The 12,721-nt window shown below is 41.6% G+C and overlaps 1 protein-coding gene across 50 annotated transcripts in view; it reads left to right on the top strand.

The window, feature by feature from the left end:
• Positions 1-12,721, top strand: part of LOC119964914 (torsin-1A-interacting protein 2-like) — an 83,177-nt gene that overhangs the window by 8,767 nt on the left and 61,689 nt on the right. For 35 of the 50 annotated variants that reach the window (XM_038795044.1, XM_038795030.1, XM_038795077.1 and 32 more), the window contains exons 4-8: positions 1,438-1,542; positions 3,974-4,078; positions 6,722-6,826; positions 9,360-9,464; positions 11,899-12,003. In XM_038795044.1, coding sequence (XP_038650972.1) covers positions 1,438-1,542; positions 3,974-4,078; positions 6,722-6,826; positions 9,360-9,464; positions 11,899-12,003 — 525 coding nt within the window. The remainder of the gene's footprint in view (positions 1-1,437; positions 1,543-3,973; positions 4,079-6,721; positions 6,827-9,359; positions 9,465-11,898; positions 12,004-12,721) is intronic. The other 15 variants (XM_038795071.1, XM_038795055.1, XM_038795042.1 and 12 more) reach the window with 12 other exon arrangements.

Below are 12,721 nucleotides of genomic sequence, written 5' to 3'. Positions count from 1 at the left end.
TGAAGGTCTCAAAGCTGAAAATAATATTGAGTCGGTTAAGGTAAAGCTGGGATGCATTGGCAGTATTAATCAGAGTCTAGAACAGCACTAAAACATAATGGAATATGTGAATCTAGTTATTTATATATAAGAATTCAGCAGCTGGCTGCTTTTGTACTGAATCAATTTTCGATTGCTAAATATTAGAATACAGAGAGAGCAGACTTCAAGCGTCAATATAAGTAGGTGTTTGCATCAGAAGTTCCCAATCAGAATACATTGAGGCACTATGCTGTCAGTGCAGACTTTGTGATTGTTCCCTGTTCCATTTCAGGATGAATCCAATGAATAAAGGTACAGTCTGAAAACACTTGAGCCAGTGAACTGATCAATGCAGACTTGCCTTTCGAGGATCGCGGGAAAGCCACTTATTCTGAGTTTGGAGATATTTGTTTCTCCACATACTGATAACTTAAGACGTGAGAACCCAGGAACAAAGCCTGACCCGTTTTGTGCTTACAATGCTTCCTTGTGTAGGATTAATAACATAACTTGCCAGTAAAAATTGGATATTGATTAATTGGTGCAGCAAATTCACAGCACCACCAATTTCAAATTTGAAGTCTGTTGATGCAGAGCTTCAGACATTGTAAATTGATCAAAGTATCTACTATTTTACATATTACAGAGTATGTAAATCATTGGAAAAAAGTGCAGGTTGAAAAATCACTGCAGAACAGAGTGGCACGATGGCACAGTGGTTCGCACTGCTATCTCATGGTTCTGAGGACCCGAGTTCGATCCCGGCCCTTGGTCACTGTGGGTGTGGAGTTTAGATATTCTCCCCGTGTCTGTGTGGGTCTCATCCCCACAACCCAAAGTTGTGCAGGATAGGTGGACTGGTCACCCTAAATTGTCCTTTAATTGGAAAAGGAAAAGAATTGTGCACTTTAAATTGAGAAACAAAAAGAAAATTAAAACAAATCTCTGCGGAACACATGGTAGTGAGTAACCTTTACTCTAACCACGTGCTTTCATCAGAACCACTTGTTGATTATGTCCCACATACACACTTTCTGCTGTCCATTATTGGACAGATCATCTGTCCAAACCCACCTGTTAGATTTCAGTCCGTAATTGTTCTTTTTCAGGACATTATATTGATCGCACTGATGCAAAGGTTTGTTTGAGAAATGGTTTTTGCAGTCATGAGATTTGGACACCTTTTTGATCAAAGACACTGGGCGAGATTCTCTGTCTCCCCGTGGCCTGCTTCGAGGTGGCGGAAGGCGGCAGCATCATCGGGTCCCACCATTGTCACTGGGATTTCCCATTGATTCCTCCCCACGTTGGTGGTACTAGAAGAAGCCACCGTCGTGAACAGCCGGAAGATCTCGCCCTCTATGTTTGTAATTAATGCTATTTGTTTTTTTACTGCATTTCTTCCTGTTGTCTCAGAATGCACAGCTGCTGAGCAGATACCTGAGGAGCGGAAAGTAAATGAGTCAGGTTTGCAACCCACTGAGGGGGAAAATGAAACTCCAGCCGAAGAAAAAAATCAAGGTAAAAATGGAGAGGAGGTGCAGATGAGGTTTTGAGAAACATTTCCTGTGTTTGACAGAGTGGGATCAGTCATTTGCATCCATTTCTTCTTTTGACAAAAATGTCCAGGTGTGTTCAGTTCACACTGTTTCCTCCCCAAATCCCGTATATTCTACTCGGTAGAAGAATGTGGTCACACCATTTTGACGGAGACTTTTGTCCAAGTCAGTTGAGAGGTTGGAGAAAACTTTACCTGTTCCCTGTTGGCCAAGAACCCACACATTACCAAACAGATCATCCCATTTTCCTCGGCACTATTATACACCCAATTTACCTGAAAGTGCTTGGTTTGTAGCCAGCATCACATCCAGGGATTCCGCTTGGCTTGGAATTAGCAATAACTGTGTGTTAAAATAATAATAGGGTAATTATAGTTGGAAATTTCAACTTTCCCAACATTATTTGGGATAGTCATTGTGTTAAGTGCTTCGATGGAGTGGAGTTCTTAAAATTTATACAGGTGCTGTTTTTGTTCAATATTTAGAGGTTCCAACAAATGAAAAGTGTAATAGGGCTTTGGTAGGAGCTCTGAATCCTCCACAATGCACAGAGGGTACTGAGGATGGTGAGGAATTGAATATTCTCCATATTGGTCTGAATGCAAAGTTTATGAATATTCAGTTCTTCACTCACAAGTGCTCAGATGGGTTCCATACAATCTTTGCGTTTCTGAACATGCCATTCACTCTTCCCAGCATAGGAAGACACATAATTTACTCTGAGATTTCTCTCAATGTCGCAACAAATTTGAATGTTTTGCAGAGCAGAGAGGAAGTCTTTGCCACCCATTCTGCCCCTGCCTTCCCAATCAACCAGATAGAATAGATTTCAGCTTTGTGTACAATAATGCACAAACTACCTTGGTGTATAAGAGGTACAATATAGAGTTGAGCCCGGTTGCTTTGCCATCGTTGCATTAGCACAATGCTGCCTCTTCCTCAGACAAAAGGTGGAGCTGAACCTCTCAAAGCTGAAAATAATATTGAGTAGGTTAAGGTAAAGCTGGGATGCATTGGCAGTATTAATCAAAGATCTAGAACAGCACGAAAACATAATGGAATAGGTGAATCTAGTTACTTATACATAAGAATTCAGCAGCTGGCTCCTTTTGTACTGAATGTATTTTCGATTGCTAAATATTAGGATACAGAGAGAGCAGACTTCAAGCGTCAATATAAGTAGCTGTTGGCATCAGAAGTTCCCAATCAGAACACATTGAGGCACTATGCTGTCACGGCAGCCATTGTGATTGTTCCCTGTTCCATTTCAGGATGAATCCAATGAAGAAAGGTACAGTCTGAAAACACTTGAGCCAGTTAACTGATCAATGCAGACTTTCGTTTCGAGGATCGTGGGAAACCCACTTATTCTGAGTTTGGAGACATTCGTTTTTCCAAATACGGATAACTTAGGACGTGAGAACACAGGGACGAAGCCTGGTCCGTTTTGTGCTTACAGTGGTGCCTGGTGTAGGATTAATAACATAACTTGCCAGTGAAAATTGGATATTAATTAATTGGTGCAGTAATCCACAGCACCACCCTGACTCATGATTTCTAGTCTGTTGATGCTGAGCTTCACACATTGTAAAGTGATCAAATTATCTAGTATTTTACATATTAGAGTATGTAAATCATTGGAAAAAATTGCAGGTTCAAAAATCTCTGCAGAACAGAGTGGCACGATGGCACAGTGGTTCGCACTGCTATCTCATGGTGCTGAGGACCCGGGTTCGATCCCGGCCCTTGGTCACTGTGGGTGTGGAGTTTAGATATTCTCCCCGTATCTGTGTGGGTCACATCCCCACAACCCAAAGCTGTGCAGGGTAGGTTGACTGGTCACCCTAAATTGTCCCTTAATTGGAAAAAGAAAAGAATTGGCCACTTTAAATTGAGAAACAAAAAGAAAACTAAAACAAATCTCTGCGGAACATATGGTCGTGAGTAACCTTTACTCTAACTTCGTGCTTTCATCAGAACCACATGTTGATTATGTCCCACATACACCCTTTCTGCTGTCCATTATTGGACAGATCATCTGTCCAAACCCACCTGTTAGATTTCAGTCCGTAATTGTTCTTTTTCAGGACGTTATATTGATCGCTTTGATGCAAAGGTTTGTTTGAGAAATGGTTTTTGCAGTCATGAGATTTGGACACCTTTTTGATCAAAGGCACTGGGCGAGATTCTCAGTCTCCCCGTGGCCTGCTTCGAGGCGGCGGAAGTCGGCAGCATCATCGGGTCCCACCATTGTCAGTGGGATTTCTCATTGATTCCACCCCACGTTGGTGGGACTGGATGATGCCACCGTCGTGAACAGCCAGAAGATCTCGCCCTCTACGTTTGTAATTAATGCTATTTTTTCTTCACTGCATTTCTTCCTGTTGTCTCAGAAGACAAAACTGCTGAAACGATACCTGAGGAGCGGAAAGTAAATGAGCCAGGAATGCAACCCACTGAGGATAAAAATGAAACTCCAGCCAAAGGGAAAAATCAAGGTAAAAATGGACAGGAGATGCAGATGAGGTTATGAGAAACATTTCCCGTGTTTGACAGAGTGGGATCAGTCGTTTGCATCCATTTCTTCTTTCGACAAAAATGTCCAGGTGTGTTCAGTTCACACTGTTTCCCCCCCAAATCCCGTATATTCTACTCGGTAGAAGAATGTGGTCACACCGTTTTGACTGAGACTTTTGTCCAAGTCAGTTGAGAGGTTGGAGAAAACCTTACCTGTTCCCTGTTGGCCAATAACCCACATGTTACCAAACAGATCATCCCATTTTCCTCGGCACTATTATGCACCCAATTTATCTGAAAGTGCTTGATTTGTAGCAAGCATCACATCCAGGGATTCCTCTTGGCTTGGAATTAGCAATAACTGTGTGTTAAAATAATAATAGGGTAATTATAGTCGGAAATTTCAACTTTCCCAACATTATTTGGGATAGTCATTGTGTTAAGTGCTTCAATGGAGTGGAGTTCTTAAAATTTATACAGGTGCTGTTTTTGTTCAATATTTAGAGGTTCCAACAAATGAAAAGTGTGATAGGGCTTCGGTAGGAGCTCTGAATCCTCCACAATGCACAGAGGGTACTGAGGATGGTGAGGAAATGAATATGCTCCATATTGGTCAGAATGCAAAGTTTATGAATATTCAGTTCTTCACTTCACTCACAAGTGCTCAGATGGGTTCCATGCAATATTTGTGTTTCTGAACATGCCATTCACTCTTCCCAGCATAGGAAGACACATAATTTACTCTGAGAATTCTCTCAATGTCGTAACAAAATTGAATGTTTTGCAGAGCAGAGAGCAAGTCTTTGCCATCCGTTCTGCCCCTCCCTTCCCAATCAACCAGATAGAATAGATTTCAGCTTTGTGTACATTGATGCACAAACTACCCTGGTATATAAGAGGTCCAATATAGAGTTTAGCGCGGTTGCTTTGCTATCATTGCATTAGCATGATGTTGCCTGTTCCTCAGCCAAAAGATGGAGCTGAAATGAAATGAAATGAAAATGAAATGAAAATCGCTTATTGTCACAAGTATGCTTCAATGAAGTTACTGTGAAAAGCCCCTAGACGCCACATTCCGGCGTCTGTTCGGGGGGGCTGGTACGGGAATCGAACCGTGCTGCTGGCCTGCTTGGTCTGCTTTAAATGCCTGCGATTTAGCCCAGTGAGCTAAACCAGCCCCACCTTTGAAGGTCTCAAAGCTGAAAATAATATTGAGTCAGTTAAGATAAAGCTGGGATGCATTGGCAGTATTAATCAAAGAGTCTAGAACAGCACTAAAACATAATGGAATATGTGAATCTAGTTATTTATATATAACAATTCAGCAGCTGGCTGCTTTTGTACTGAATCAATTTTCGATTGCTAAATATTAGAATACAGAGAGAGCAGACTTCAAGCGTCAATATAAGTAGGTGTTTGCATCAGAAGTTCCCAATCAGAATACATTGGGGCACTATGCTGTCAGTGCAGACTTTGTGATTGTTCCCTGTTCCATTTCAGGATGAATCCAATGAATAAAGGTACAGTCTGAAAACACTTGAGCCAGTGAACTGATCAATGCAGACTTGCCTTTCGAGGATCGCGGGGAAAGCCACTTATTCTGAGTTTTGAGATATTTGTTTCTCCACATACTGATAACTTAAGACATGAGAACCCAGGAACAAAGCCTGACCCGTTTTGTGCTTACAATGCTTCCTTGTGTAGGATTAATAACATAACTTGCCAGTAAAAATTGGATATTGATTAATTGGTGCAGCAAATTCACAGCACCACCAATTTCAAATTTCAAGTCTGTTGATGCAGAGCTTCAGACATTGTAAATTGATCAAAGTATCTACTATTTTACATATTACAGAGTATGTAAATCATTGGAAAAAAGTGCAGGTTGAAAAATCTCTGCAGAACAGAGTGGCACGATGGCACAGTGGTTCGCACTGCTATCTCATGGTGCTGAGGACCCGGGTTCGATCCCGGCCCTTGGTCACTGTGGGTGTGGAGTTTAGATATTCTCCCCGTGTCTGTGTGGGTCTCATCCCCACAACCCAAAGTTGTGCAGGGTAGGTGGACTGGTCACCCTAAATTGTCCCTTAATTGGAAAAAGAAACGAATTGTGCACTTTAAATTGAGAAACAAAAAGAAAATTAAAACAAATCTCTGCAGACCACCTGGTAGTGAGTAACCTTTACTCTAACTACGTGCTTTCATCAGAACCACTTGTTGATTATATCCCACATACACACTTTCTGCTGTCCATTATTGGACAGATCATCTGTCCAAACCCACCTGTTAGATTTCAGTCCGTAATTGTTCTTTTTCAGGACATTATATTGATCGCATTAATGCAAAGGTTTGTTTTAGAAATGGTTTTTGCAGTCATGAGATTTGGACACCTTTTTGATCAAAGACACTGGGCGAGATTCTCTGTCTCCCCATGGTCTGCTTTGAGGCGGCGGAAGGCGGCAGCATCATCGGGTCCCACCATTGTCACTGGGATTTCCCATTGATTCCACCCCACGTTGGTGGTACTAGAAGAAGCCACCGTCGTGAACAGCCGGAAGATCTCGCCCTCTATGTTTGTAATTAATGCTATTTGTTTTTAACTGCATTTCTTCCTGTTGTCTCAGAATGCACAGCTGCTGAGCAGATACCTGAGGAGCGGAAAGTAAATGAGTCAGGTTTGCAACCCACTGAGGGGGAAAATGAAACTCCAGCCGAAGGGAAAAATCAAGGTAAAAATGGAGAGGAGGTGCAGATGAGGTTTTGAGAAACATTTCCTGTGTTTGACAGAGTGGATCAGTCATTTGCATCCATTTATCTCTTTCGACAAAAATGTCCAGGTGTGTTCAGTTCACACTGTTTCCTCTCCATATCCCGTATATTCTGCTCGGTAGAAGAACGTTGTCACACTATTTTGACTGAGACTTTGGTCAAAGTCAGTTGAGAGGTTGGAGAAAAGCTCACCTGTTCCCTGTTGGCCAAGAACCCACACATTACCAAACAGATCATCCCATTTTCCTCGGCAATATTATACACACAATTTACCTGAAAGTGCTTGGTTTGTAGACAGAATCACATGCAGGGATTTTGTTGTTGCCTGTTTCTCTGTAAAGCTTTCAGCGTTTTAGAATGACATTTACGATTGCGATTATTGGGCAACTGTTGAAAGGGAGGATTTAAGACCCAGGAGCCGCTTGGCTTGGAATTAGCAATGACTTGTGTTAAAATAATAATAGGGTAATTATATTCTGCAATTTCAACATTCCCAATGTGATTTTGGATAGTCATGGTGTCAAGTGCTTCGATGGAGTGGAGTTCATAACATTTATACAGGTGCTCTTTTTGTTCAATATTTAGAGATTCCAACAAGTAGAAAAGTGTAATAGGGCTTCGGTAGGAGCTCTGAATCCTCCACAATGCACAGAGGGTACTGAGGATGGTGAGGAAATGAATATGCTCCATATTGGTCAGAATGCAAAGGTTATGAATATTCAGTTCTTCACTTCACTCACAGGTGCTCAGATGGGTTCCATGCAATCTTTGTGTTTCTGAAAATGCCATTCACTCTTCCCAGCATAGGAATACAGACACATAATTTACTCTGAGAATTCTCTCAATGTCGTAACAAAATTGAATGTTTTGCAGAGCAGAGAGCAAGTCTTTGCCATCCATTCTGCCCCTGCCTTCCCAATTAACCAAATAGAATAGATTTCAGCTTTGTGTACATTAATGCACAAACTACCTTGAGGTACAATATAGAGTTGAGCCCGGTTGCTTTGCTATCATTGCATTTGCATGATGTTGCCTCTTCCTCAGACAATAGGTGGAGCTGAACTTCTCAAAGCTGAAAATAATATTGAGTAGGTTAAGGTAAAGCTGGGATGCATTGGCAGTATTAATCAAAGATCTAGAACAGCACGAAAACATAATGGAATAGGTGAATCTAGTTACTTATATATAAGAATTGAGCAGCTGGCTGCTTTTGTACTGAATGTATTTTCGATTGCTAAATATTAGGATACAGAGAGAGCAGACTTCAAGCGTCAATTAAGTAGCTGTTGGCATCAGAAGTTCCCAATCAGAACACATTGAGGCACTATGCTGTCACGACAGCCATTGTGATTGTTCCCTGTTCCATTTCAGGATGAATCCATTGAAGAAAGGTACGGCCTGAAAACACTTGAGCCAGTTAACTGATCAATGCAGACTTGCATTTTGAGGATCGCGGGAAACCCACTTATTCTAAGTTTGGAGACATTCGTTTTTCCAAATACGGATAACTTAGGACGTGAGAACACATGAACGAAGCCTGACCCGTTTTATGCTTACAGTGGTGCCTGGTGTAGGATTAATAACATAACTTGCCAGTGAAAATTGGATATTGATTAATTGGTGCAGTCATCCACAGCACCACCCTGATTCATGATTTCAAGTCTGTTGATGCAGAGCTTCATACATTGTAAATTGATCAAAGTATCTAGTATTTTACATATTAGAGTATGTAAATCATTGGAAAACATTGCAGGTTCAAAAATCTCAGCAGAACTGAGTGGCATGATGGCACAGTGGTTTGCACTGCTATCTCATGGTGCTGAGGACCCGGGTTCGAACCCGGCTTTTGGTCACTGTGGGTGTGGAGTTCAGATATTCTCCCCGTGTCTGTGTGGCTTTCATCCCAACAACCCAAAGCTGTGCAGGGTAGGTTGACTGGTCACCCTAAATTGCCCCTTAATTGGAAAAAGAAAAGAATTGAGCACTTTAAATTGAGAAACAAAAAGAAAACTAAAACAAATCTCTGTGGAACACATGGTAGTGAGTAACCTTTACTCTAACTACGTGCTTTCATCAGAACCACTTGTTGATTGTGTCCCACATACACACTTTCTGCTGTCCATTATTGGACAGATCATCTGTCCAAACCCACCTGTTAGATTTCAGTCCGTAATTGTTCTTTTTCAGGACATTATATTGATCGCATTGATGCAAAGGTTTGTTTGAGAAATGGTTTTTGCAGTCATGAGATTTGGACACCTTTTTGATCAAAGACACTGGGCGAGATTCTCAGTCTCCCCGTGGCCTGCTTTGAGGCGGCGGAAGTCAGCAGCATCATCGGGTCCCGCCATTGTCAATGGGATTTCTCATTGATTCCACCCCATGTTGGTGGGACTGGAAGTTGCCACCGTCGTGAACAGCCAGTAGATCTCGCCCTTTACGTTTGTAGTTAATTCTGTTTGTTCTTCACTGCATTTCTTCCTGTTGTCTCAGAAGACAAAACTGCTGAGCAGATATCTGAGGAGCGGAAAGAAAATGAGCTAGGATTGCAACCCACTGTGGATGAAAATGAAACTCCAGCCAAAGGAAAAAATCAAGGTAAAAATGGAGAGGAGATGCAGATGAGGTTATGAGAAACATTTCCTGTGTTTGACAGAGTGGGATCAGTCATTTGCATCCATTTCTTCTTTCGACAAAAATGTCCAGGTGTGTTCAGTTCACACTGTTTCCTCCCCAAATCCCGTATATTCTACTCGGTAGAAGAATGTGGTCACACCGTTTTGACTGAGATTTTTGTCCAAGTCAGTTGAGAGGTTGGAGAAAACCTTACCTGTTCCCTGTTGGCCAAGAACCCACACATTACCAAACAGATCATCCCATTTTCCTCGGCACTATTATACACCCAATTTACCTGAAAGTGCTTGGTTTGTAGCCAGCATCACTTCCAGGAATCCAGGGATTCTTCTTGTCTTGGAATTAGCAATAACTGTGTGTTAAAATAATAATAGGGTAATTATAGTCAGAAATTTCAACTTTCCCAACATTATTTGGGATAGTCATTGTGTTAAGTGCTTCGATGGAGTGGAGTTCTTAAAATTTATACAGGTGGTGTTTTTGTTCAATATTTAGAGGTTCCAACAAATGAAAAGTGTAATAGGGCTTTGGTAGGAGCTCTGAATCCTCCACAATGCACAGAGGGTACTGAGGATGGTGAGGAATTGAATATTCTCCATATTGGTCTGAATGCAAAGTTTATGAATATTCAGTTCTTCACTCACAAGTGCTCAGATGGGTTCCATGCAATCTTTGTGTTTCTGAACATGCCATTCACTCTTCCCAGCATAGGAATACAGACACATAATTTACTCTGAGAATTCTCTCAATGTCGTAACAAAATTGAATGTTTTGCAGAGCAGAGAGCAAGTCTTTGCCATCCATTCTGCCCCTGCCTTCCCAATCAACCAGATAGAATAGATTTCAGCTTTATGTACATTAATGCACAAACTACCTTGGTGTATAAGAGGTACAATATAGAGTTGAGCCTGGTTGCTTTGCCATCGTTGCATTAGCACAATGCTGCCTCTTCCTCAGACAAAAGGTGGAGCTGAACTTCTCGAAGCTGAAAATAATATTGAGTAGGTTAAGGTAAAGCTGGGATGCATTGGCAGTATTAATCAAAGATCTAGAACAGCACAAAAACATAATGGAATAGGTCAATCTAGTTACTTATACATAAGAATTCAGCAGCTGGCTGCTTTTGTACTGAATGTATTTTCGATTGCTAAATATTAGGATACAGAGAGAACAGACTTCAAGCGTCAATATAAGTAGCTGTTGGCATCAGAAGTTCCCAATCAGAACACTATGCTGTCACGGCAGCCATTGTGATTGTTCCCTGTTCCATTTCAGGATGAATCCAATGAAGAAAGGTACAGTCTGAAAACACTTGAGCCAGTTAACTGATCAATGCAGACTTTCATTTCGAGGATCGCGGGAAACCCACTTATTCTGAGTTTGGAGACATTCGTTTTTCCAAATACGGATAACTTAGGATGTGAGAACACAGGGACGAAGCCTGGTCCGTTTTGTGCTTACAGTAGTTCCTGGTGTAGGATTAATAACATAACTTGCCAGTGAAAATTGGATATTAATTAATTGGTGCAGTAATCCACAGCACCACCCTGACTCATGATTTCAAGTCTGTTGATGCTGAGCTTCACACATTGTAAAGTGATCAAATTATCTAGTATTTTACATTTTAGAGTATGTAAATCATTGGAAAACATTGCAGGTTCAAAAATCTCTGCAGAACAGAGTGGCACGATGGCACAGTGGTTCGCACTGCTATCTCATGGTGCTGAGGACCCGGGTTCGATCCCGGCCCTTGGTCACTGTGGGTGTGGAGTTTAGATATTCTCCCCGTGTCTGTGTGGGTCACATCCCCACAACCCAAAGTTGTGCAGGATAGGTGGACTGGTCACCCTAAATTGTCCCTTAATTGGAAAAAGAAAAGAATTGGCCACTTTAAATTGAGAAACAAAAAGAAAACTAAAACAAATCTCTGCGGAACACATGGTAGTGAGTAACCTTTACTCTAACTACGTGCTTTCATCAGAACCACTTGTTGATTATGTCCCACATACACACTTTCTGCTGTCCATTATTGGACAGATCATCTGTCCAAACCCACCTGTTAGATTTCAGTCCGTAATTGTTCTTTTTCAGGACATTATATTGATCGCACTGATGCAAAGGTTTGTTTGAGAAATGGTTTTTGCAGTCATGAGATTTGGACACCTTTTTGATCAAAGACACTGGGCGAGATTCTCTGTCTCCCCGTGGCCTGCTTCGAGGTGGCGGAAGGCGGCAGCATCATCGGGTCCCACCATTGTCACTGGGATTTCCCATTGATTCCTCCCCACGTTGGTGGTACTAGAAGAAGCCACCATCGTGAACAGCCAGAAGATCTCGCCCTCTATGTCTGTAATTAATGCTATTTGTTTTTTTACTGCATTTCTTCCTGTTGTCTCAGAATGCACAGCTGCTGAGCAGATACCTGAGGAGCTGAAAGTAAATGAGTCAGGTTTGCAACCCACTGAGGGGGAAAATGAAACTCCAGCCGAAGAAAAAAATCAAGGTAAAAATGGAGAGGAGGTGCAGATGAGGTTTTGAGAAACATTTCCTGTGTTTGACAGAGTGGGATCAGTCATTTGCATCCATTTCTTCTTTTGACAAAAATGTCCAGGTGTGTTCAGTTCACACTGTTTCCTCCCCAAATCCCGTATATTCTACTCGGTAGAAGAATGTGGTCACACCATTTTGACGGAGACTTTTGTCCAAGTCAGTTGAGAGGTTGGAGAAAACTTTACCTGTTCCCTGTTGGCCAAGAACCCACACATTACCAAACAGATCATCCCATTTTCCTCGGCACTATTATACACCCAATTTACCTGAAAGTGCTTGGTTTGTAGCCAGCATCACATCCAGGGATTCCGCTTGGCTTGGAATTAGCAATAACTGTGTGTTAAAATAATAATAGGGTAATTATAGTTGGAAATTTCAACTTTCCCAACATTATTTGGGATAGTCATTGTGTTAAGTGCTTCGATGGAGTGGAGTTCTTAAAATTTATACAGGTGCTGTTTTTGTTCAATATTTAGAGGTTCCAACAAATGAAAAGTGTAATAGGGTTTGGTAGGAGCTCTGAATCCTCCACAATGCACAGAGGGTACTGAGGATGGTGAGGAATTGAATATTCTCCATATTGGTCTGAATGCAAAGTTTATGAATATTCAGTTCTTCACTCACAAGTGCTCAGATGGGTTCCATGCAATCTTTGCGTTTCTGAACATGCC

The sequence above is a fragment of the Scyliorhinus canicula genome, chromosome 4 (genome assembly GCF_902713615.1).
Source record: "Scyliorhinus canicula chromosome 4, sScyCan1.1, whole genome shotgun sequence".
In the NCBI taxonomy this organism is placed as follows: Eukaryota; Metazoa; Chordata; class Chondrichthyes; order Carcharhiniformes; family Scyliorhinidae; genus Scyliorhinus; species Scyliorhinus canicula.
The sequence above is the reverse complement of the archived record's forward strand: the minus strand, read 5'-3'. Positions and strand labels throughout refer to the sequence as shown.